Source organism: Anolis carolinensis, unplaced genomic scaffold, assembly GCF_035594765.1.
Source record: "Anolis carolinensis isolate JA03-04 unplaced genomic scaffold, rAnoCar3.1.pri scaffold_8, whole genome shotgun sequence".
NCBI classification, from domain to species: Eukaryota; Metazoa; Chordata; class Lepidosauria; order Squamata; family Dactyloidae; genus Anolis; species Anolis carolinensis.
The window spans coordinates 1130835-1156539 of NW_026943819.1; the positions used below are offsets into that span (position 1 = coordinate 1130835).

Sequence of the window (25705 nt, forward strand, 5' to 3'; positions counted from 1 at the left end):
TTGCCTTTCCAAAATTAGGATGCGCATTAGATTGCCAAACTTTTGCAAACTTTGGGGTTTCAGGGTTTTGAAAACGGAGGTGTGCATTAGTCAATACGGTAAGATAATCCAGCTCAAAGCAGATAACTTGGGATCAGATAACCTGGGATATGTAAGGGTAGTGTAGAAGGAGTCTCAAGTTTTTTCCAATGTGCCGAGGACTACCTTCGCCGTCCTTTTCCTTTCGTAAAGTGCATCCATCCCCTACCAACCCCCTTCCCTCCTTGTGGTGCAAAGTCCACTTTCCCCGCAAAGCCTGATAAGCAAACAAGCGTTTTCTGAACAGCAAACAGAACCTTCTTCGTTGTTTACAGGATTTGCAAATATTTACAGGATACTGTACACACACACACACACACACCAAAACAAAAAGCAAGCTCTCTCTCTCCATTCTCACCCTGAAAAGATGATATGAGAACCAATGATACGAGAAGTACGGGGAATGGGAAACGGGTCGGGTTTCTCTCCGTCGGATCGGGTCCCTGGTGCTGCTATAGCCCTATAGATACCCCTGACTTTTAGCTTGAGATAAGACCATCATCGCTTTGGGCACAGATTCAGCTTGATACGTGGCCCGGCTTCTTTTCTACGGCAGCAAACAGCCACATTGAAGTTATCGAAGGCTTTTTCTACATCTAAAAAGATGTGGCGGGTGGATAGATTGGGTCCGTGATGCTGCTATAGCGCTATAGATGCCCCTGACATTTATATAGAGATAACACCATCATCGTTTGCTGCAGATTCTGCTTGACACATGGCCTGGCTTCTTCTCTATGGCAGCAAACAGCCACATTGAAGTTATCAAAGGCTTTTTCTACATTTAAAAAAGATGCAGCAGATGGATAGATTGGGTCTGTGGTGCTGTTACAGCCCTACAGATACCCCTGACTTTTATATAAAGATAACACCATCATTGTTTGCTGCAGATTCTGCTTGACACGTGGCCCGGCTTCTTCTCAATGGCAGCAAAGAGCCACATTGAAGTTATCGAAGGCTTTTTCTACATCTAAAAAGATGCGGTGGGTAGATAGAGCGGGTCCGTGGTGCTGTTACAGCCCTACAGATACCCCTGACTTTTATATAGAGATAACACCATCATTGTGTGCTGCAGATTCCGCTTGACATGTGGCCCGGCTTCTTCTTTATGGCAGCAAACAGCCACATTGAAGTTATCAAAGGCTTTTTCTACATCTAAAAAAGATGCGGTGGGTGGATAGATCGGGTCCGTGGTGCTGCTATAGCGCTATAGATGCCTCTGACTTTTATATAGAGATAACACCATCATTGTTTGTTGCAGATTCTGCTTGAAATGTGGCCTGGCTTCTTCTCTATGGCAGCAAACAGCCACATTGAAGTTATCAAAGGCTTTTTCTACATCTAAAAATTGCAGCAGACGGATAGATCCAAATGCCTTTGTTGAAACATTGAAGAGGTCAGTTAGAAGAGATGCTAGCCCAATCGTGGGCCAACTTGGGACCTCTTTCCAGGTGTTTTGGACTACAACTCCCATCATTCCTAACAGCCTCAGGCCCTTTCCTTTCCCCCCTCAGCCGCTTAAGCGGCTGAGGGGGGGAAGGAAGGGGCCTGAGGCTGTTAGGAATGCTGGGAGTCATAGTCCAAAACACCCGGAGGGCTGAAGTTTGCCCATGGCTGTACTATTTGGTTCCCATCTGACCCCTCTTCCTTCATGATTGTTTGGGTCAATGCCAGGAATGGTCAACGGTCACTTCTTGGAAGGGATGAGGGTCGTCTCAAAGGGAGAGATAACCTGAAGCGGGGTCTGCAACCCCAGAGGCCAGCTCGTGGGGAGATGGGAGGGAGTATTCTATGTGTGGGGTGCAAAGCAAAGTCCAGCTGAACGAATATCGGGGCCTCTCTAAGAAGCCCCCTCCCATAGCAGGGGACAAGCAGAAAGGCTGTAAGAAGACGGGCGGAATAGGGGAAGGGTCCTGAGGAAAGGGAGCCGTTGCTCCTGAAATGATAGGGACCAACCGGGGCCCCTCAAGAGCCCCCTGTCTTGGTCACAACATGGGTCTGCTTCCTGCAACAAAGGGGGTACCGTGTGTACATCGCAACAACACGGTGCTCCCTTTTTTCTGCCTGCCACTTCCATCACTTTTATATATGTCTATATCTATATATATCTGCATATCTATGTACGTATATTTTAAGAGAGAGAGAGAGAGAGAGAGACGGATGTGCACGCACGTACACGGACGCACACAAGGCCCTTGGGAGAAACGACATCGACGCTCACCGGCTCTACGCAGAAGCAACACGCAGAAGTCTCCCCTCCACCCCTCTTTCCGGAAGGAGAGAGCGCATACCTAGGACGACGTTGACTCCACAACGGGAGGGATGCGAAATGGCTCCGGAACACCACAATCCCCAACGCCTTCCCCATCATCACGGTGCCGGCAAGTCGGGCAGAAGGAGGAAGAGATGGCCCGTCCCTTGGCTCATTGCTGGAAGCAACGTTCTTGTCTTCTCGCCGGTCCCCCGCCCGCAGGGCGTCTCGCAAACGAAGGTGGGTCTCAAGGTCAGAGTGGTGGGCGAGTCTTCATCCTCCGCGGAGCCTGTTGTCTCTCGCCATCTCCGTGGCCGGCCCCACCGCCACCGAGGGCTACACGGGGCGCCGGAGGGCTCACTTGAGCAAGGAGATGTCGTCGGCGAAGTCGTCCCGTCCCCGTTGGAGGCAGCGGAGGCAGCGCCACTGGGAGACCATGAGGCAGAGCGGGAGCATGAAGAGGGCGCAGATGGCGGCCATCACGTAGGCGATGGTCATCAGGGTGGACTCGTCCGTCTGGGGGATGTTGTAGCCGCAGTCCTCCATGTTGCTCTGCGGGAAGGGGCCCTCCACCGCCACCGTCCGGAACTCGTCGTGCACTGGAGACACCGCAAGAGGTGAGAAGGGCACACACTAAGCCACTGCCCGTGAGCACTGGTGGCATCCCACAGACCCAACTGGGGTGGCTGCGGCATTTGGGACTCTCACAAAGCTTTCTCCACCCACCACTGCATGCAATTCCCTTATGGACTTGGACTTCAAGTCTAGCATCCTAAAGCTCCCCACTCTCACCACTTGCGCCCACCAGTGGCACCCTCACCGTGACAGGTGCTGACGGCAAACCCGATGCGCTTGCGGGCCCGGTCGAAGACCACGTAGAAGCCCTCCATGATGACGGCCCCCATGACGGTGCCGGTGGAGGACTGGGAGATGGCGAACTTATAGCACTCGTCCTGGGAAGTGGCCACGTCCTCCACGGGGCGCAGGTATTGCTGGGGAGAGGAAGGCAAGCGGTCAAGAGGGCACCGTCAGCGGCAGTGGAGATCTTCCCGAAACCCTCCCCTTGCAGCCCTTGATCCCGCTCCCAGTGCCGAGGATGGCGGCACCCACCTGGGGCAGGATGCTGATCCGGAAGGACTGGTTGGTGGCCTCGCCCATCAGGTAGAGCGAGATGACAGGGAAGATGTGCCACGGGGTGGTGCCCACTTGCCAGCAGACCAGCTGCTCCCCCAGCCAGAAGCCGTCGGGGAACTTCTCCGTCTGCAGAAGAGGGAGGAAGGGACAACGCAATAACAACAACAGAGATTAATGACAAGTATATGGACAATATATAGCAACAAACAACGGAGAGGTGTGAACCCGCAACTCACCGAGGAGGCCGTCTTGATGGACTTCACCGCGGCCTCGAAGACCTTCTTGGGGAGGCGGAGGTTGGTGGTGCCGCTGTCCACGATGCTCTTGTCGTAATTGTACTGCGGGCAGAGAAGAGGTGAGACTCTCATTCTCTCACCACCATCGCATAGCAAAGCAAGGTCTCCCCGCATGGTGGCCCATGCAACGGGACCCCCACCCCAATGGTCTGCATAATAATAAATAATAATAATAATAATAATAACAATAATAATACTTTATTTATAAACTCATGACCATTCATCATTCACTGCAACCTTGCAGTGATGTTGACCGGCTATATCTGCCTAGAAGATCAGGGGGCAGAGGACTCTTACAAGTAAAACAAGCAGTCAAAGAAGATGAACATGCCCTGGCAGAAGATGTCAAGCAAAGTGAAGAACCTGCTTTGATTGAAGTCAAAAATCAGAAACGTCTCAAAGCACAGCAGACAAAAAACCAGTACAAGAATACCGCACTACAAACTAGAGCTGACAGCTGGCACAACAAAACACTGCATGGAAAGTTCCTTGACAAAATTGAAGGAAAAGCTGATAAGGAGAAGACCTGGCTCTGGCTCACGAATGGGACCCTGGAGAAGGAGACAGAAGGCCTGATCCTTGCAGCCCAGGAGCAAGACCTCAGGACAAAGGCAATTCAGGCCAAGATTGAAAAATCAGCTGATGACCCAAAATGCAGACTGTGCAAGGAAACCGACAAAACCATTGATCCTATCCTCAGCTGCTGTAAGAAAATCGCACAGACAGACTACAAACAGAAGCACAACTATGTGGCCCAAATGATTCATTGGAACTTATGCCTCAAGTACCACCTCCCAGCAGCAAAGAACTGGTGGGATCACAAACCTGCAAAAGTATTGGAAAATTGCTGTGTCATAATAAGATAATAATAATAATAATAATAATAATAATAATAATAATACATCACACAGTCCTAGACACTTGGGAAGTGTTCGACTTGTGATTTTGTGATACGAAATCCAGCATATCTATCTTGTTGGCTGTGACATAATAATAATAATAATAATAATAATAATAATAATAATAATAATAACAATAATAATAATAATAATAATACATCACACAGTCCTAGACACTTGGGAAGTGTTCGACCTGTGATTTTGTGATACGAAATCCAGCATGTCTATCTTGTTTACTGTGTCATAATAAAATAATAATAATAATAATACATCACACAGTCCTAGACACTTGGGAAGTGTTCGATTTGTGATTTTGTGATACGAAATCCAGCATATCTATCTTGTTTGCTGTCATACAATAATAATAATAATAATTAACAACAACAACAACAGTCCTAGACACTTGGGAAGTGTTCGACTTGTGATTTTGTGATACAAGATCCAGCATATCTATCTTGTTTGCTGTGTCATAATAAAATAATAATAATAATAACAATAACAATAACAATAATAATAATAATAATAATAATAATAATAATAATATACATCACACAGTCCTAGACACTTGGGAAGTGTTCGACTTGTGATTTTGTGATACAAGATCCAGCATATCTATCTTGTTTGCTGTGTCATAATAAAATAATAATAATAATAACAATAATAACAACAACAATAATAATAATAATAATAATGATATACATCACACAGTCCTAGACACTTGGGAAGTGTTCGACTTGTGATTTTGTGATACGAAATCCAGCATATCTATCTTGTTTGCTGTGTCATACAATAAAATAATAATAATAATAATAATAATAATAATAATAATAATAATACTTTATTTATATACCGCCTTATCTCCTCAAGGGACTCCAGGCGGTTTCCAATACAACAGAAAACATACAACAAGTTAAAAACATACAGCAATGAGGACATAATACCACATGGACATAAATGCATCAGACATATATGATCAGTTCACAAAGACGTAGCTGCAGCCCCTCCCTGCTCACCTCCTTGCAGTCCATCTGGAGGTCCTGCCCGTTGATCTCGATCTTGACGATGATGACCTCGTAGTACCACTCTTTCCGGATCGGCGTGTACCAGACGCTGCCCCGGAAGAGGGTCGGGTCCAGGCCCCCGATGATCTGAAGGCAAAGGTCACAAGGCGGGCGTTAGGTAAAGTCGACAAGAGTGGCCTGCTGCTCCCCGATCCCGGCTGCACGGAAGCGCTTCTGGCACGGGGAGTGTCCAGTTAGGGAGGGCAGCACTCTGTGCATGCTCAGAGATGCTCTTGCCTCTTCCGAGGTGTGAAAGAGCCCCCTGCTCACCATGCTGCCCCCCACGGAAGCCAGGGCCTCGGTGTCGTTGGGCAGGAATCCGGCCCCACAGAGCTGGAGGGAGAAGACGTTGGGGACCCGCGTCTGCTTCACCAGGGAGTCAAAGAAGGGCTCCAGGCTGTCGTCAGGCTGGGAAGAGACGGGAAAAGGAGAAGGAGAGGATTGCAAACTAACAACAACAACAACAACAACAACAACAACAATAATACATGAATAGTATATTCTGTATACAAGGTACTGGATGGGTTAGTATTTCTAACATCATGATAGAAAGGTGTATTATTCAGGCAAGGGGAAGGTTTTTAAGGCCACGTCAAGACTTCCGAATTCAGACAGTCAGAGTGTTGGAGCACAATACTCCTGACCTCACAATCGTGTTAAAAGACAAAGTATGGATTGTCGATGTTGCAATCCCAAGTGACGGCAGGATTGAGGAGAAGCAACTGCAAAAGCTGACACAATATGAGGATTTAAAGCTCGAACTACAAAGACTCTGGCACAAGCCACTCAAGGTGGTCCCGGTGGTGATGGGCACACTAGGTGCAGTGCCTAAAGGCCTTGGCCTGCACTTGAACACAATCGGCACTGACAAAATCCCCACCTGCCAGCTGCAGAAGGCCACCTGACTGGGATCTGCATGGATTATTCGCCGATACATCACACAGTCCTAGACACTTGGGAAGTGTCCGACGTGTGATCCAGTACAACAGCCAGCAGAGTGTCTGCTGTGGACTCATCTTGTTGTGTTTCAAATTATTATTATTATTATTATTATTATTATTATTATTATTATTATTATTATTATTCCAGACTGACAAAGTTCTGGAACAACAGGAAAAACTCAGCCGCTATCAGGACCTCAAGATTGAACTTCAAAGACTCTGACAGAAACCAGTGCAGATGGTCCCGGTGGTGATGGGCACACTGGGTGCCGTGCCAAAAGATCTCAGCCGGCATTTGGAAACAATAGACATTGACAAAATCACGATCTGCCAACTGCAAAAGGCCACCCTGCTGGGATCTGCATGCATCATCTGAAAATACATCACACAGTCCTAGACACTTGGGAAGTGTTCGACTTGTGATTTTGTGATAATACGAAATCCAGCATATCTATCTTGTTTGCTGCGTCATACAATGTCGTTGTGTCAATAATAATAATAATAATAATAATAATAATAATATATTCATAGTATATTTTTCTATGCAAGATAATGGATTAATGGGCAGGAAGTAAATGCCTTTGCAAATAAATTAATACAATAATATTAATAATAATAATGCACTGGCAGAAGTCTATAAAGGAGATGAGACTCAAATGAAGGATATAAAATGCAAATAATTAAATACAATAATAATGATGATGATGATGATGATGATGATGATGATGATGCTAGACTGGCAAGGGGAAGGGCATGCAAGTGCGGCCTCCCTGTCTCACCCGTGCGATCTCGGCGTAGGCCAGTCCCAGGATGCCTTCCCAGTTGGAGCCGTTGATGAAGAACTTGTCGGACTCGGTGATGGCGGCGATGTTGGCGCGGACGGTGACGTTGGGCCCGTGGGGGATGGCCACCAGGTCCGTGCCCAGCTGCCCCTCCCACTTGCCCTGCGTGTAGGGCACGTAGACCCCCTGCCCCAGGGACCGGTACGTGCTGGACCTGCAACGGGGAGAGGCCGTGAGCGGGCCGGGCCAAAGAAAGCATGCCCGTTCTAGCAGCATAGAAGCACAGAACCAGAAGGGGCTCACAAAGGCCATCTAGGCCACCCCCAGAGCTGGAACAGAGGACGGGCAGAAGGGGGACAGAAAGCTACGAGGATGTGGGCGGGTAGGCGAAATTGCTCTTGTAGTAACAGGGGGCCTGAAGGGCCCCCAAAGGCCATCTAGTCCACCCCCTGGAGCTGCAAGAGAGGACCGACGCAGGACAGAAAGCTATGAGAATGCAGGGCAGTCAGGCTAGTGACCAGCTGCAATAAATCACTACTGACCGAGAGGTCATGAGTTCGAAGCCCGGGTCGGGTTAAGCCCCTGACCATTAAATAGCCCGGCTTGCTGTTGACCTATGCAGCCCCGAAAGACAGTTGCATCTGTCAAGTAGGGAAATTTAGGTACGCTTTATGCGGGAGGCTAATTTAACTAATTTACAACATCATAAAACTGCCAGCAAAACATGAGGAAAGGAATGAGGAAGTACAGCCACTACTGGACAGTGAAGCAACAGCTCCCCCTGTGGCCGGAATCGTGAAGCTGGAAAAAAATGTTAAATGCCTCTGTGTCTGTCTATATATGTTGTTTGTCTGTTGGCATTGAATGTTTGCCATATATGTGTTCATTGTAATCCGCCTTGAGTCCCCTTCGGGGTGAGAAGAAAGGGCGGAATATAAATACTGCAAATAAATAATAAATAAACTCAGCTGGAACAGAAGACAGGCAGAAGGGGGACAGAAAGCTACGAGGATGCGGGAAGGATGCGGGGTGGCTCGGCGAAATTGCTCTTGTAGTAACAGGGGCCAGAAGGGGCCCCCAAAGGCCATCTAGTCCACCCCCTGGAGCTGCAAGAGAGGACAGACGCAGGACAGAAAGCTACGAGGATGCAGGGCAGTCACTAGATCAATATTTGTTTATATGTTTACTCACTATTCAAGCTTTCGTAGATGGCGTCTACTTCCATCAGATGTATGGAATCAAGTGCTTATAGATATAGACAGTCATTTTTGGCCATGAATTTGATGAATAAGTATCATGACTGACATGGTCTGGACTAAGATTTACGCATGAGGATCTTGGATGAATGGACTCAAATATATACATGTTTTTAAATTTTGTACTGTATGTTTTTATTCTGTATTGTTATTTTGATCTGTATAAGCTGTTTGTTTTAGTGCACTGCTTTGGGCATTGAATTTTGCCAATTTAAGTAAGCCGCCTTGAGTCCCCTTGGGTGAGAAAGGCAGGGTAAAAATGTTGTAAATAAATAAATAATAGAACCGGAAGGGCCCCCCAAAGGCCATCCAGTCCACCCCCGGAGCCATGAGAATGCAGGGCAGCCACGCAAAGGGGTTCTTGCGAGGCTCCGTTGGCAGAGACGTGGCCCCTACTCACAGCTGGCGCCGGTAGTATCTCCTGAGGAAGGGGTGCGGAGCTGCTCCCACCGCGAAGTTGCTGCTTCCAGTGTCCACGAGGATGTTCAGCTGCAAGAGGAAGCGAGGAGAGACCCGTGAGTAATATAGGACGCGTGGTTTGAAGGGAATGGAATCGTATGGCCAGAGACAAACAATGGACTCTTGGCGGAAAACAACACATTTACACAACCAGAGACAAGGACTGTTTTAAGTTAAGGGAGTGTTTGCCATGATTTTCCTTCTCAACCCACATCGGATAAGAAGGAAAAAACAAATATCAGTGAAGAAGGAAAGCTAACGTGCAGATACCCTCACTGACTGACTTTGCAGCTGCAAGGCTACTCAATGCTATTCAAGCTTGCCACTTGCAAAATTCACACTTGCTTCTTCCTCCCACTCTGGACATCATTCCACAATGTATCATCAAGGACCAGTTAACACCTCTATGCAGATACCCTCACTGATTAGATTTGCAGACTTCATGGCTATTCAATGCTATTCAAGCTGGCTAATTGCAACATCCAAACAGACAAGGGTTCTTCCTCCCACCCTGGACATCATTCCACCAAGGATGCCTCCAGGCAACAACAGCCAAGCTACCTCTATCGAGTACCCTCACTGGTTGACTTTGCAAACCTCATGGCTGCTCAGTGCTGATCAAGCTGGCTAATTGCAACATCCACACTGGCTCCAAACAGAAAACAGATCTTCCTCCCGCCCTGGACATCATTCCACCGAGGATGCCTCCAGGCAACAACAGCCAAGCTACCTCTATCGAGTACCCTCACTGGTTGACTTTGCAAACCTCATGGCTGCTCAGTGCTGATCAAGCTGGCTAATTGCAACATCCACACTGGCTCCAAACAGAAAACAGATCTTCCTCCCGCCCTGGACATCATTCCACCGAGGATGCCTCCAGGCAACAACAGCCAAGCTACCTCTATCGAGTACCCTCACTGGTTGACTTTGCAAACCTCATGGCTGCTCAGTGCTGATCAAGCTGGCTAATTGCAACATCCACACTGGCTCCAAACAGAAAACAGATCTTCCTCCCGCCCTGGACATCATTCCACCGAGGATGCCTCCAGGCAACAACAGCCAAGCTACCTCTATCGAGTACCCTCACTGGTTGACTTTGCAAACCACATGGCTGCTCAGTGCTGATCAAGCTGGCTAATTGCAACATCCACACTGGCTCCAAACAGAAAACAGATCTTCCTCCCGCCCTGGACATCATTCCACCGAGGATGCCTCCAGGCAACAACAGCCAACCTACCTGTATGCAAATACCCTCTTTGATTGACCTTGCGAACTTCATGGCTATTCAGTGCTATTCAAGTTGACGAATTGCAGCATCCACACTTGCTTCAGACAACAGTTCTTCCTCTCACCCTGGATATCATCATTTCACAAAGGGTGCCTCCAGGCAACAACAGCCAAGCTACTTCTGTGCAAATACTCTCACTGATTGACTTTGCAAACCTCGTGGAGTAATGAATTCAAATGATAGGAAAACTTGGGAGTGTCCTGCAAGGAGCCTGGGTTTGCAAGCAAGTAGGAGTCTCTGGTTCCTTTAAACAGAGACTGCAATTTGATCGGCTTCCGTGTGCCGGGGAAGGTCACGGCTCTCCTATGACAAGCCACACAAACGCACATTGACACACCTCAGTGGCAATGCAGCTGGAAGAGGAAGGAGGAGGCACAGGAGGACTCGAAACACTGGAATCCGGAATGGCCACAACTGTTTGAGAACGGACTGCTTTGCTAATAATAATAATAATAATAATAATAATAATAATAATAATAATAATAGAAGACCTGGCTCTGGCTCACGAATGGGACCCTGAAGAAGGAGACAGAAGGCCTGATCCTTGCAGCCCAGGAGCAAGACATCAGGACAAAGGCCATTAATAATAATAATAATAATAATAATAATAATAATAATAATAATAATAGAAGACCTGGCTCTGGCTCACGAATGGGACACTGAAGAAGGAGACAGAAGGCCTGATCCTTGCAGCCCAAGAGCAAGACATCAGAACTAAGGCAATTAATAATAATAATAATAATAATAATAATAGAAGACCTGGCTCTGGCTCACGAATGGGACCCTGAAGAAGGAGACAGAAGGCCTGATCCTTGCAGCCCAGGAGCAAGACATCAGGACAAAGGCAATTAATAATAATAATAATAATAATAATAATAATAGAAGTCCTGGCTCTGGCTCACGATGGGACCCTGAAGAAGGAGACAGAAGGCCTGATCCTTGCAGCCCAGGAGCAAGACATCAGGACAAAGGCAATTAATAATAATAATAATAATAATAATAATAATAATAATAATAATAGAAGTCCTGGCTCTGGCTCACGAATGGGACCCTGAAGAAGGAGACAGAAGGCCTGATCCTTGCAGCCCAGGAGCAAGACATCAGGACAAAGGCAATTAATAATAATAATAATAATAATAATAATAATAATAATAATAATAGAAGTCCTGGCTCTGGCTCACGAATGGGACCCTGAAGAAGGAGACAGAAGGCCTGATCCTTGCAGCCCAGGAGCAAGACATCAGGACAAAGGCCATTAATAATAATAATAATAATAATAATAATAATAATAGAAGACCTGGCTCTGGCTCACGAATGGGACCCTGAAGAAGGAGACAGAAGGACTGATCCTTGCAGCCCAGGAGCAAGACATCAGGACAAAGGCAATTAATAATAATAATAATAATAATAATAATAATAATAATAATAGAAGACCTGGCTCTGGCTCACGAATGGGACCCTGAAGAAGGAGACAGAAGGACTGATCCTTGCAGCCCAGGAGCAAGACATCAGGACAAAGGCAATTAATAATAATAATAATAATAATAATAATAATAATAATAATAATAGAAGACCTGGCTCTGGCTCACGAATGGGACCCTGAAGAAGGAGACAGAAGGACTGATCCTTGCAGCCCAGGAGCAAGACATCAGGACAAAGGCAATTAATAATAATAATAATAATAATAATAGAAGACCTGGCTCTGGCTCACGAATGGGACCCTGAAGAAGGAGACAGAAGGACTGATCCTTGCAGCCCAGGAGCAAGACATCAGGACAAAGGCCATTAATAATAATAATAATAATAATAATAATAATAATAATAATAATAATAGAAGACCTGGCTCTGGCTCACGAATGGGACCCTGAAGAAGGAGACAGAAGGCCTGATCCTTGCAGCCCAGGAGCAAGACATCAGGACAAAGGCCATTCAGGCCAAGATCGAAAAATCAGCTGATGACCCAAAATGCAGACTCTGCAAGGAAACCGACGAAACCATGGATCATATCCTCAACTGCTGTAAGAAAATCGCACAGACAGACTACAAACAGAGGCACAACTCTGTGGCCCAAATGATCCATTGGAACTTATGCCTCAAGTACCACCTCCCAGCAGCAAAGAACTGGTGGGATCACAAACCTGCAAAAGTATTGGAAAATGAGCACGCAAAGATACTGTGGGACTTCCGAATCCAGACTGACCAAGTTCTGGAACACAACACACCAGACATCACAGTTGTGGAAAAGAAAAAGGTTTGGATCATTGATGTTGCCATCCCAGGTGATGAAAAAGAACAGGAAAAACTCAGCCGCTATCAGGACCTCAAGATTGAACTTCAAAGACTCTGGCAGAAACCAGTACAGGTGGTCCCGGTGGTGATGGGCACACTGGGTGCCGTGCCAAAAGATCTCAGCCAGCATTTGGAAACAATAGACATTGATAAAATCACGATCTGCCAACCGCAAAAGGCCACCCAACTGGGATCGGCACGCATCATTTGAAAATACATCTCACAGTCCTAGACACTTGGGAAGTGTTCGACTTGTGATTTTGTGATACGAAATCCAGCATATCTATCTTGTTTGCTGTGTCATAATAATAATAATAATAATAATAATAATAATAATAATAATAATAATAATAATAATGTCGAAGCATAGAAGTCGGCAGGGCCTTGGGCAGAGCAGAAGTCGGTCAGCATTGCCATCCAGCCATGTCAATGGAGGTCCCTGTCCATGGTGCTGAATCTTAGCCCTGCTTTCAGCACCATGGACAGGGCCATTGGTCTTCAAGCTACAGCTTGGAATGGATGCTCACCCTCGGCACAAGAGCCTTTAATGCAGGCACGGGCCAACTTTGGCCCTCCGGGTGTTTTGGACTCCAACTCCCACAATTCCTAACCGCCTACCGGCGGTTAGGAATTGTGGGAGTTGGAGTCCAAAACACCCGGAGGGCCAAAGTTGGCCCGTGCCTACATTAAAGGCACATCTGGGCAAAACGTCAGGAGGGAATGCTTCTGGAACATCTCCATACAGCCTGGAAAACGCACAACCACCTAGTGATTCTGCCCTTTGACAACACAATAATAATAAATTGCAATACAACGAAGACTTTTTCCCCTGGAAAGCAGAATAAGGAGGCAAGTGATGCAAGGCCTGACTCCTCGCAAGCCTCCTCTTCCCATTTGCTTGTTCACACAAACACACACGCACACGATTTATATAAGGAACCTTTAATTCTGCCGAAAGCGCCATATGTCGCTGGCAGCTTTCACTCGCCTGGCGCCCGGCCATGCTCACTTCCCTCCCGATTGATCCACGGTGGAGTTGGGACACGGATGAGATTACGGTATAGGCTATTACAAGGTGATTATCACCGAATATATGGGGGGAAATTGCAATTGTTATAATCTATATATATATAAAAGGGTAATGAAATTTCGGCCTAGGACAAAACAACAAAACCACACATCCCAGAAACACTAAACTTGGCAGCACAACCCCTCATCCACGCCTCTACGTTCATACAACAAAAAGAAAAGAAAAATAAAGTCCTAATTAGAGGGAGAGGAATAATTGTTTTTATCCAAGGCTAAGCTCCGCCCACTTGGTCTCCTAGCAACCCACTCAGCCCAGGGGACAGGCAGAGTTAGGCCTCACTTAGGCCTCTTCCACACTGCCTATAAAATACAGATTATCTGATTTTAACTGGATTATATGGCAGTGCAGACTCAAGCCCCTTCCACACAGCTATATAACACATTTATAATCTTATATTATCTGCTTTGCACTGGATTATCTGGACTCCACACTGCCATATAATCCACTTCAGTGTGCATTTTATACAGCTGTGTAGAAGGGGCCTCATATTATCCAGTTCTAAGCAGATAATATAAGATATTTTATTTCCCATACTACCATACTTCGCCACAGCAACGCGTGGCCGGGCACAGCTAGTTATATATAATATAGATATAATTATATATAATATATATAATAGTTATGCAGATATATAGTGTTATGGTTGAGCCTCATGGCTCTACTACTGGGAGTCTCTTTTTACTTTTAAGGCCAGTGTTTGCCTAGCCCTTGTCTTTTACGGGCATTTTTGGTTCTGTAACTCCAATAAACTCTGTTATCTTTTATCTTGTGGCGTTCTGTCTTTGACATATATTGTTATATATATATATAGAAAAGGACTTATAAATATATGTATATGGGTGTAGGTGCGTGTATACATACGACATATATATATATATATATATATATATATGTATATATCGTATGTATACACGCACCTACACCCATATAAATATATTTATAAGTCCGTTTCTATAAGACATTGCTACTTCTGGGCTGGAAAGGGCCAAGGGAGGGTCTCTACAATGCAATTTCTTACCCACAACAACAACAACAACAACAGCCTGTGGACAACATGAGTAAAAGTACGACTGTGTGTGTGTATGTATGTATACACCCATATACATATATTTATGTAAGTCCTTTCCTACAAAACATTGCTACTTCTGGGCTGGAAAGGGCCAAGGGACAGTCTCCCCAGTGCAATATCTGACCCACAACAACAACAACAACAACAAAACAACAACAACAGCCTGTGGACAACATGAGTGAAAAGTACGACTGTGTGTGTGTATGTATGTATGTATACACCCATATACATATATTTATGTAAGTCCTTTCCTACAAAACATTGCTACTTCTGGGCTGGAAAGGGCCAAGGGAGGGTCTCCCCAGTGCAATATCTGACCCACAACAACAACAACAAAACAACAACAACAGCCTGTGGACAACATGAGTGAAAAGTACGACTGTGTGTGTGTATGTATGTATGTATACACCCATATACATATATTTATGTAAGTCCTTTCCTACAAAACATTGCTACTTCTGGGCTGGAAAGGGCCAAGGGAGGGTCTCCCCAGTGCAATATCTGACCCACAACAACAACAACAAAACAACAACAACATCCTGTGGACAACATGCCTGAAAAGTACGACTGTGTTTGTGTATGTATGTATACACACATGTAAGTCCTTCCTTACAAGATATTGCTGCTTCTGGGCTGGAAAGGGCCAAGGGAGGGTCTCCCTGATGCAACATCTGGTCAATGACAACAACAACAACAACAACAGCCTGTGGAACACATGACTGAAAAGTATGACTGTGTGTACGTATGTATGATGTACTTGTTTGATGTGAACTCATCGTGTTGTGTATCAATAATAATAATAATAATAGTGGGATCTGCGCGCATCATCCGGAAATACATCACACAGTCCTAGACACTTGGGAAGTGTTCAACTTGTGATTTTGTGATATGAAATCCAGCATATCTATCTTGTTTGCTGTGTCATAATAATAATAGTTCCCATCCCAATTTGCACTTCCAAGAATTTGCAGCACTTTATCAGTCACCTCTTGTTTACAATATTTATACGGTGCACTTTACCCAGTCTACTTTTACAACCTCTCCGTTTTAATCCATGTTTTTATTAGTTCTTGTCATTTGTTTTTATTGGCTAATGTTTAAATTTTTATAATTGTGCATGTCTTTTGTCTATTGTTGTGTTTTACATTGCTATTGTTTTTATTCGGGCTTGGCCCCAGGTAAGCCGCCTTGAGTCCCCTTTGGGGAGATAGAGGCGGGGTATAAAAATAAAGTTGTTGTTATTATTATTATTATTATTATTATTATTATTATTATTATTATTATCCGAAAATACATCACAGAGTCTAGACACTTGGGAAGTGTTTGACTTGTGATTTTGTGATATGAAATCCAGCATATCTATCTTGTTTGCTATGTCATAATAATAATATAAATAATAATAATAATCCGAAAATACATCACAGAGTCCTAGACACTTGGGAAGTGTTAGACTTGTGATTTTGTGATACAAAATCCAGCATATCTATCTTGTTTGCTATGTCATAATAATAATAATAATAATAATAATAATAATAATAATAATAATCCAAAAATACATCACACAGTCCTAGACACTTGGGAAGTGTTTGACTTGTGATTTTGTGATACGAAATCCAGCATATCTATCTTGTTTGCTATGTCATATTAATAATATAAATAATAATAATCTGAAAATACATCACAGTCTAGACACTTGGGAAGTGTTTGACTTGTGATTTTGCAGTACGAAATCCAACATATCTATCTTGTTTGCTATGTCATAATAATAATATAAATAATAATAATAATAATCCGAAAATACATCACAGAGTCCTAGACACTTGGGAAGTGTTTGACTTGTGATTTTGTGATACGAAATCCAGCATGTCTATCTTGTTTGCTATGTCATAATAATCATATAAATAATAATAATAATCCAAAAATACATCACACAGTCCTAGTCACTTGGGAAGTGTTCGACTTGTGATTTTGTGATACGAAATCCAGCATATCTATCTTGTTTGCTGTGTCATAATAAAATAATAATAATAGTAATAATAATGATGTGCGATGATGATGACACTCCAACCATGGAGAATCATCCTCTGGGTGTTGTTGAGCCTTACCTTCTGTGGGGGGCTGCCCAGGGTCATCTGGAGGTAGTATCCCTGGCCGGACTTGCCCCGCAGGTTGTCCAGCATGGCCGAGAAGGCGGCCCCCTCCCCAGACTCCTTTTGGGGGGCTTGCGGTGGGGAGGGGGTCCCGGCTCGCAGAGGGAGGCGCAGGCCTGGCGAGGGGAGGGCTAAGGCCAGGGGTCCCAGGAGGAGCAGCAGCAGGAGCAGCAGGGGCCCCGCTTTGGCCATGCTGGGGGCCCCGTGGGGGGAGGAAGGGGGGCAGGAAGGGGGGGAGGGGGGAGGAGGACGGGGGGAGGGAAGGGGGGAGGAAGAGGAGCAGGAGGAGGAAGAAGAGGAGGAAGGGGAGGAAGGGGGTGCGAAGAGGAGGAGGAGGAGGAAGGGGAAGAAGGGGAAGAGGAAGAAGCAGAGGAGGAGGAGGAAGAGGAAGCTGAAGAGGAAGGGGAGGAAGAAGAGGAGGAAGAGGAAGAGGAAGAGGAGGAGGAGGAGGAGGGAGAGGAGGGGGAGAGGCGGAAAAGGAGGAGGAAGAGGATGATGAAGGAGAGCAGGAAGGGAAAGAAGAAGGGGAGGAAGACAAGGAGGAAGAGGAGGAGGAAGGAGAAGAAGAAGGGGATGCAAAGAGGAAGGGGAAGGGGAAGAAGAAGGGGAGGAAGACAAGGAGGAAGAGGAGGAGGAAGGAAAAGAAGAAGGGGGTGCGAAGAGGAAGGGGAAGGGGAAGAAGAAGGGGAGGAAGACAAGGAGGAAGAGGAGGAGGAAGGAGAGGAGGAAGGAAAAGAAGAAGGGGATGCAAAGAGGAAGGGGAAAGGGAAGAAGAGGAAGAGCAGGCTGAAGAGGAAGGGGAGGAAGAAAAAGAAGGGGAAAGGATGAAGATGAGGAAGAAAAGAAGAGAGGGAAGAGGAAGAGGAGGAAGTGAAAGAGGGGGTTGAAGAAGAAAGGGAGGAAAAGGAGGAGGAAGGGGATGCCAAGAGGAAGAAGAAGGAAGAGGAGCAATAAGCGGAGGAAGAGATGATGAAGAAGAGAAGAGGAGGAGAAGGATGAAGAGGAGTGATTAGGGGAGGGGGGAAGGAGGATGAAGAAGAGGAGGGAGGAAGAAGAAACGGTGGAAGGAAGGAAGAGAAGCAAGAAGAGCAGGAGGAGGAAGAAGGGTGAAAAAGATGAAGAGGAGCAATGAGAAGAGGATGAAGAGGGAAAGGGAGGAGGGTGAGGATGAAGAAGAAGAGAGAGGCCTCAGAGACAAGCGTTGGGGGGGGGGAGGAGAGAAGGGGGGGCTTCTTTCCTCCCCGCGGGCCTTCCTCCTCCTCCTCCTCCTCTTCTTCTTCCTTCTTTCCTTCCTTCCTTCCTTCTTCCTCCTCCTTCTCCGGCCGGACCGGGCGCTGGGCCTGGGCAATGGAGCCGGAGGAGGAGAAGAAGAGGAGGGGGAGGGGGAGGGGGAGGGGGAGGGGCGGCGGCGCGGGGCTCGCCGGGAGTTGTAGTTTCCCCGCCCGACGGAGGGGCCTCTGCCTGGGATCCACCGAGAGAGAGAGAGAGAGAGAGACGAGTCTTGCCTTCCTTCTTTTCTTCCTCCCTCCCTCCCATCATTCTTTCATTCATCTCTTCCATCCTTCATTCTCTTTTTTTCCTTCCTTTCTCCCTCCATTTCTCCTTTCCTTCCTTCCTTTTTCTTCTTCCTCCTCTTCTCCCTCCCATTTTCTAGCTTCTTCTTTCTTCCCTTCTCCCTCCTTTCCTTTTCCTTCCTTATCTCCATTTCTCCTTTCCTTCCTTCCTCTTCTCCTTTCCTTTTTCTTTCTTCCTTCCTTCTTCTTTCTCCTTTCCTTCCTTCCCTTCTGTCTCTCACTTTTCCTTTCTCCCTCCATTCCTCCTTTCCTTCCTTCCTTCCTTCCTTTTTCTTCCTTCCTTCCTTCCTTCCTTCCTTCCTTCCTTCCTTCCTTCCTTCCTTCCTTCCTTCCTTCTCTTCTCTCTCCCTCACTTTTCCTTTTCCTTCCTTTCTCCCTCCATTTCTCCTTTCCTTCCTTTTTCTTCTTCTTCCTCTTCTCCCTCCAATTTTCTAGCTTCTTCTTTCTTCCCTTCTCCCTCCTTTCCTTTTCCTTCCTTATCTCCATTTCTCCTTTCCTTCCTTCTCTTCTCCCTCCCTTGCTTTTTCTTCCTTCCTTCCTTCCTTTCTCTCTCCCTCACTTTTCCTTTTCCTTCCTGTCTCCCTCCATTTCTTTCTTTCCTTCCTTCCTTTTTTCCTTCCTTCTCTTCTCCCTCCCTTGCTTTTTCTTCCTTCCTTCCTTCCTTCCTTCCTTCCTTCCTTCCTTCCTTCCTTCCTTCCTTCCTTCCTTCCTTCCTTCTCTTCTCTCTCCCTCACTTTTCCTTTTCCTTCCTTTCTCCCTCCATTTCTTTCTTTCCTTCCTTCTCTTCTCTCTTCCTTTTTCTTCCTTCTTTCCTATCTCCCTCCCTCCTTCCCTTTCCTTCCTTCCTTTATGGTTCACTTACAATCAAATATCCTTCCGAACTCCACCAAGGATGGAACTGAACCAAACTTGGGTCCCAGAACTCCCTCGACCAACAGGAAATACTGGAAGGGTTTGGTGGGCGTTGCCCTTGAGCCTGGGAGTTGTAGTTCACTTACATCCAGGGAGCTCCGTGGACTCAAACGCTGATTTGAAAACTGGCGGAGTTTGGGGAAAATAGACCTTAACATTTGGGAGTTGCAGTTGCTGGGATGTATAGTTCACCCACAATCAAAGAGCCCCTTGGACCTCACCAAGGACAGAACTGGGCAACTTGGGCTTTTGGGGGGAGGATTCGCCGCCTGTTTCCAAAAAGGAAGAGAAGGGCAGGCGGAGAGATCTTCCTAAGACCATCAGAATTGTTGAAAGTATTATAATGTCTGCAGAATTATATAGTTCATGTTTAGCCAATAGGTCTGTACCTTTAACTGGTAGTAGTAGGCTTGTATTTTGAGCTTTATCAATCAGGGACAGGTGGAGCTATGTTTGTCATTTATATATTCTCTGACCTCTGCCTGTATTCTCTCTCTCTGAGTTTTTTGTTCCTGCTTTATGCTTCTGTTAAAGCATTAAAGTAAGATGACTTTATGCTACAATGTAGTTTTTTATTTGACCACATTACTTGTGGGCTTTGTTTCTGCTGCAGCTTTATTCTATTTTTCTTTGATACTCTGCAACCTAAGGTTTTTACCTTAGCTAACAACAACAACAACAACAATAATAATAATAATAATAACAACAACAACAACAACGAGAGATCTTCAGTCTTCTCTGCCCAAGGGGTTCCTAAGACCATCAGAAATATAATAATAATAATAATAATAATAATAATAATAACAACAACAACAACGAGAGATCTTCAGCCTTCTCTGCCCAAGGGGTTCCTAAGACCATCAGAAATATAATAATAATAATAATAATAATAATAATAATAATAATAATAATAATAATAATAATAACAACAACAACAACAACGAGAGATCTTCAGCCTTCTCTGCCTAAGGGGTTCCTAAGACCATCAGAAATATAATAATAATAATAATAATAATAATAATAATAACAACAACAACAACAACAACAACGAGAGATCTTCAGCCTTCTCTGCCCAAGGGGTTCCTAAGACCATCAGAAATATAATAATAATAATAATAATAATAATAATAATAATAATAATAATAATAACAACAACAACAACAACGAGAGATCTTCAGCCTTCTCTGCCCAAGGGGTTCCTAAGACCATCAGAAATATAATAATAATAATAATAATAATAATAATAATAATAATAATAATAATAATAATAACAACAACAACAACAACGAGAGATCTTCAGCCTTCTCTGCCCAAGGGGTTCCTAAGACCATCAGAAATATAATAATAATAATAATAATAACAACAACAACAACAACGAGAGATCTTCAGCCTTCTCTGCCCAAGGGGTTCCTAAGACCATCAGAAATATAATAATAATAATAATAATAACAACAACAACAACAACAACAACGAGAGATCTTCAGCCTTCTCTGCCCAAGGGGTTCCTAAGACCATCAGAAATATAATAATAATAATAATAATAATAATAATAATAATAATAATAATAACAACAACAACGAGAGATCTTCAGCCTTCTCTGCCAAAGGGGTTCCTAAGACCATCAATAATAATAATAATAATAATAATAATAATAATAATAATAATAATAATAATAATGAGATATCTTCAGTCTTCTCTGCCAAAGGGGTTCCTAAGACCATCAGAAATATAATAATAATAATAATAATAATAACAACAACAACAACGAGAGATCTTCAGCCTTCTCTGCCCAAGGGGTTCCTAAGACCATCAGAAATATAATAATAATAATAATAATAATAATAACAACAACAACAACGAGAGATCTTCAGCCTTCTCTGCCCAAGGGGTTCCTAAGACCATCAGAAATATAATAATAATAATAATAATAATAATAATAATAATAATAATAATAATAATAACAACAACAACAACGAGAGATCTTCAGCCTTCTCTGCCCAAGGGGTTCCTAAGACCATCAGAAATATAATAATAATAATAATAATAATAACAACAACAACAACAACGAGAGATCTTCAGCCTTCTCTGCCCAAGGGGTTCCTAAGACCATCAGAAATATAATAATAATAATAATAATAATAATAATAATAATAATAATAATAATAATAACAACTTTATTTTTGTATCCCACCTCCCAGAAGGGACTCGAGTATAAGCTTAGTTTTTCAGCCCTTTTTTAAGACTGAAAAAGCCCCCCTCGGCTTATACTCGGGTGAGGGTCCTGGTTGGCTTATATTTGGGTCAGCTTATACTCAAGAATATATGGCACATTTATTATTTTTCTCTATTATTGGTATTATTACATTTATTATTGTTCTCTGTTATTGTTGCTACTATTACATTTATTTTACTCTATTTTTATTATAATTAATATATTTATTATTTCACTCTGATCTTATTATTACATTTATTAGTTTACTGTATTTATTATTACATGTATTATTTTCCTGTATTTATTATTATTATTATTACATGTATTATTTTACTCTATTATTATTAAAAGGATACATAGTGCGACAGTCTTATCTTAAATTTGAGCTTGATGTAAATATTCAAAAACATTTCACCTTCTGATGCCTCAATTAATGTAATTTTATTGGTATCTCAGCTTATACTGGAGTCAATGTTTTCCCAGTTTTTTTGTGGTAAAATTAGGTGCCTCAGCTTATATTCGGGTCGGCTTATACTCGAATATATACGGTACCTATAAATAATACTATTACTATACTATATAATGCAGATAAATAATAGTGTTACAAATAATAATAAATACCTATAAACAATAGTACTAATAAATAATACTGTAGTACTTATAAGTATAATAATAATGACAACTTATAAATACTATTTATACACAATAATAATAATAATAATAACAACAACAACAACAACAACAACAACGAGAGATCTTCAGCCTTCTCTGCCAAAGGGGTTCCTAACACCATCAGAATAATAATAATAATAATAATAATAATAATAATAATAATAATAATAACAACAACAACAACGAGAGATCTTCAGCCTTCTCTGCCAAAGGGGTTCCTAACACCATCAGAATAATAATAATAATAATAATAATAATAATAATAATAATAATAATAACAACAACAACGAGAGATCTTCAGCCTTCTCTGCCAAAGGGGTTCCTAACACCATCAGAATAATAATAATAATAATAATAATAATAATAATAATAATAATAATAATAACAACAACAACAACAACAACGAGAGATCTTCAGCCTTCTCTGCCAAAGGGGTTCCTAACACCATCAGAATAATAATAATAATAATAAGAAGAAGAAGAAGAAGAAGAAGAACAACAACAACAACAACAACAACAACGAGAGATCTTCAGCCTTCTCTGCCAAAGGGGTTCCTAAGACCATCAAGAATAATAATAATAATAATAATAATAATAATAATGAGATATCTTCAGTCTTCTCTGCCAAAGGGGTTCCTAAGATCATCAGAAATATAATAATAATAATAATAATAATAATAATAATAATAATAATAATAATAATAATAATAACAACTTTATTTTTGTATCCCACCTCCATCTCCCAGAAGGGACTCAGTGCGGCTGACATGGGGCCAAGCTCAGGCAATAAAATACATACATGACACACGTGTTTTCTGATGGTCTTTGGCGACCCCTCTGACCCCCTCTTGTGACCCCCCTTAGGGGTCCCGACCCCCAGGTTGAGAAACACTGATTCATGGGGACCAAAAAGTGGTCATGAGCAGGAAAGTGTTCCTTTTCCCTCTTATTTTCCGACCCACTCGTTGCACGAACCGGAATCCCGGAGACAAGGAGGAGACTCGCCGGAGAAGTTTCCAGTTGAGTTTAATAAGTTAAAGGCCCGCCCGTCGCGTTTCGCAGTCGACTCTCCCAACATATACAAAGGTGCAGAAAGGAGATCACAATCATCATTAAATATATTCTTTGACGTCTAGTCCTTTAAATATCTACAGGTCTGTTCATTTTACTCTACAAACAATCTGGGGTTTTGTTTACAGTGATCCACCCAACGGAGAAGGCCTCGGGGGGTGTTGGGGAAAAAGAAGGAGGGAACCGAAAAGAGCAAAAGGAGAGCGAGAAGAACGAGAGAGAGAGAAAGACGGACGAAAAGGAGCATCACGACACAAGCGTCTCTCCTCCGTCGGCTTGCGCTTCTGCTTTGCAATTCCAGACCCACTTGGGTGGGAAATTCGGCAAAATTCAGCTATTTATTTGCTCTCTCCGCTCTTCCCTTGGGAAAGAAACCCCCTTAAAATAATTTAAAAATACACAATCAGCCCCCAAGCAGACATTCAATGCTCTCCGACCCACCCGTCCCATGCACAAGCCGTTCCTATCGCACCCGTGCTTTGTAAAAAGCCCTTTTTGCCCATGATTGGACCTGGGGAAATCCTTCATTATTCCTCAGTGCAAGTCGTCTCTATGTTCAGTTTCCTCGTCATGCAAGATGCACAGACCGGCAGGAAAGGAGCAAGAAGCAAGTCGGGTCGCCCGGCTGCCAAAGGGACCATCGGACCCTTGGCTTTGAAACGGATACGAAGACGGAGCCGCAAGGGAGGAAGCCAATGCCCTTTTGCATCTCCCCAAAAGAACAACCGACAGCCGACCGTCCCCACGGCGAGCGCTTCATGCAAAACCAACAACCCATAGGTGCGACTTCACAGTCACCACGAAGAAGAAATGCCCAGGGGACAATGTTTACCAATGATCCGTCCCGACAGCGAGCGATTCGCTAAAGGGGAGCGATTTACTAAAATCACATGTGCCGCGACAACCGCCAAATTGAAACGCTTTCCTGATTCAAACAGATTCCAGGGTTGTTGTATGTCTTTCGGGCTGTGTGGCCATGTTCCGGAAGTATTCTCTCCTGACGTTTCGCCCACATCTATGGCAGGCATCCTCAGAGGCTGTGAGTTTATCCATGCCTCACAGCCTCTGAGGATGCCTGCCATAGATGTGGGCGAAACGTCAGGAGAGAATGCTTCTGGAACATGGTCAGACAGCCCGAAAGACATACAACAACCCTGTGATCCCGGCCATGAAAGCTTTCGACAACACATCAAACAGATTCCGTTGCAAATCCACATTCTGCAGAGAAAGATGGCAACACGGGACAAAACGGCGGAGATTATTGAGGGAGGGAAAGAAAGAGAAAGGGGCCGGCGGTCCAGTCCACCCGCCTCCGGGTCTGTCCAGGCTTGGCAACGCCCGCGGCACAAATGACTTCCATTCGGGGCAAGGAACACGGAGGAAAAGGCACTCGCCTTCTCCACGGCTGGAAGATGCCCAAGGGGAGCGGGGAACCCGTCACCCATACAGGCGCCGTTTTCCCTGCGAAGGGTGGCACCCACTCCACCGCTTTCCATGGCATGCGCAGAGGGTGCTGCACGCCGAACACCCCCACCCAAGACCCCGAAGGTGCCCCATGTGCCAGGTAGAGAGAGGGCTCACACCTTCCTCGCTCTCGCCCTCTTTTCCCAGGGCTGAGCCTTCTAGATCCGACCACGACGGATATCCCTCCGTCTCCTCCTCGTTCTCGCCGGACGCCCTTGACGGCGAAGTATCACACCCTTGGCTCTCCTGCCAGCCTTGAAACCTGAATACTGACTTCTGGGGTTCCCTGAAAAGCCTGTTTCCTTATAGCAAGACCCTCCTCAACACCCCAAATCCCCCCCCCCCAAATCCCATCTCCTTTCAATCATCTGCCGGAAAGGACCAGCCCAGCCTCTCTCTGAAGGTTCACCGTCCAGCTCCGCATTCGGAGACTCCTCGTATCCTTCCTACATGACCCCAACAGTTTCCCGTTGAAGTGAACCCCCCCAAGGATGTTTCCCGTCGCATCCGAGGCACAAAGTCCCTTCTCGGCTCCGGCGCACACGGACCGGGAAATAGCCAGCGGGATCAACAGCAAGGGAGGAACCCGCCGACGGCGACATGCCACCCTGCGCAAAAAGGACGTGGCTCAAGAGTCCCACTGGGTTGCCATGTCTGTAGAAAGGTTGCACACCAAACAGGGTGGGATTGGGGTGGGACGAGGGGGGGCACCGCAAGACCGCCTCCTTCCTGGCCTCGAGTCCCAAAAAGACGGAGAGCGG

At 44.7% G+C, this 25705-nt stretch overlaps 1 protein-coding gene across 1 annotated transcript; it reads right to left on the bottom strand.

Annotated features, from left to right (window-relative positions):
- Positions 1 to 1023: 1023 nt before the first annotated feature.
- Positions 1024 to 18418, bottom strand: bace1 (beta-secretase 1). Its single transcript, XM_062960919.1, has 9 exons — positions 16996 to 18418; positions 9096 to 9184; positions 7437 to 7653; positions 5987 to 6124; positions 5669 to 5803; positions 3697 to 3798; positions 3437 to 3586; positions 3147 to 3318; positions 1024 to 2925 (listed from the first exon to the last, which is right to left on the bottom strand). The coding sequence occupies exons 1-9, from the start codon at positions 17230 to 17232 to the stop codon at positions 2684 to 2686; spliced, it is 1482 nt and encodes a 493-aa protein (XP_062816989.1). The 5' UTR covers positions 17233 to 18418; the 3' UTR covers positions 1024 to 2683.
- Between the last annotated feature and the right edge of the window lie 7287 nt (positions 18419 to 25705).

Coding starts and splice junctions, on each gene's coding strand:
- bace1 (XM_062960919.1), bottom strand. CDS start 17,232: ATGGCCAAAGCGGGGCCCCTGCTGCTCCTGCTGCTGCTCCTCCTGGGA. Junction 9,185..16,995: donor TGGGCAGCCCCCCACAGAAG/GTAAGGCTCAAC, acceptor TTCCTCTTGCAG/CTGAACATCCTCGTGGACAC. Junction 7,654..9,095: donor AGATACTACCGGCGCCAGCT/GTGAGTAGGGGC, acceptor TCCCCGTTGCAG/GTCCAGCACGTACCGGTCCC.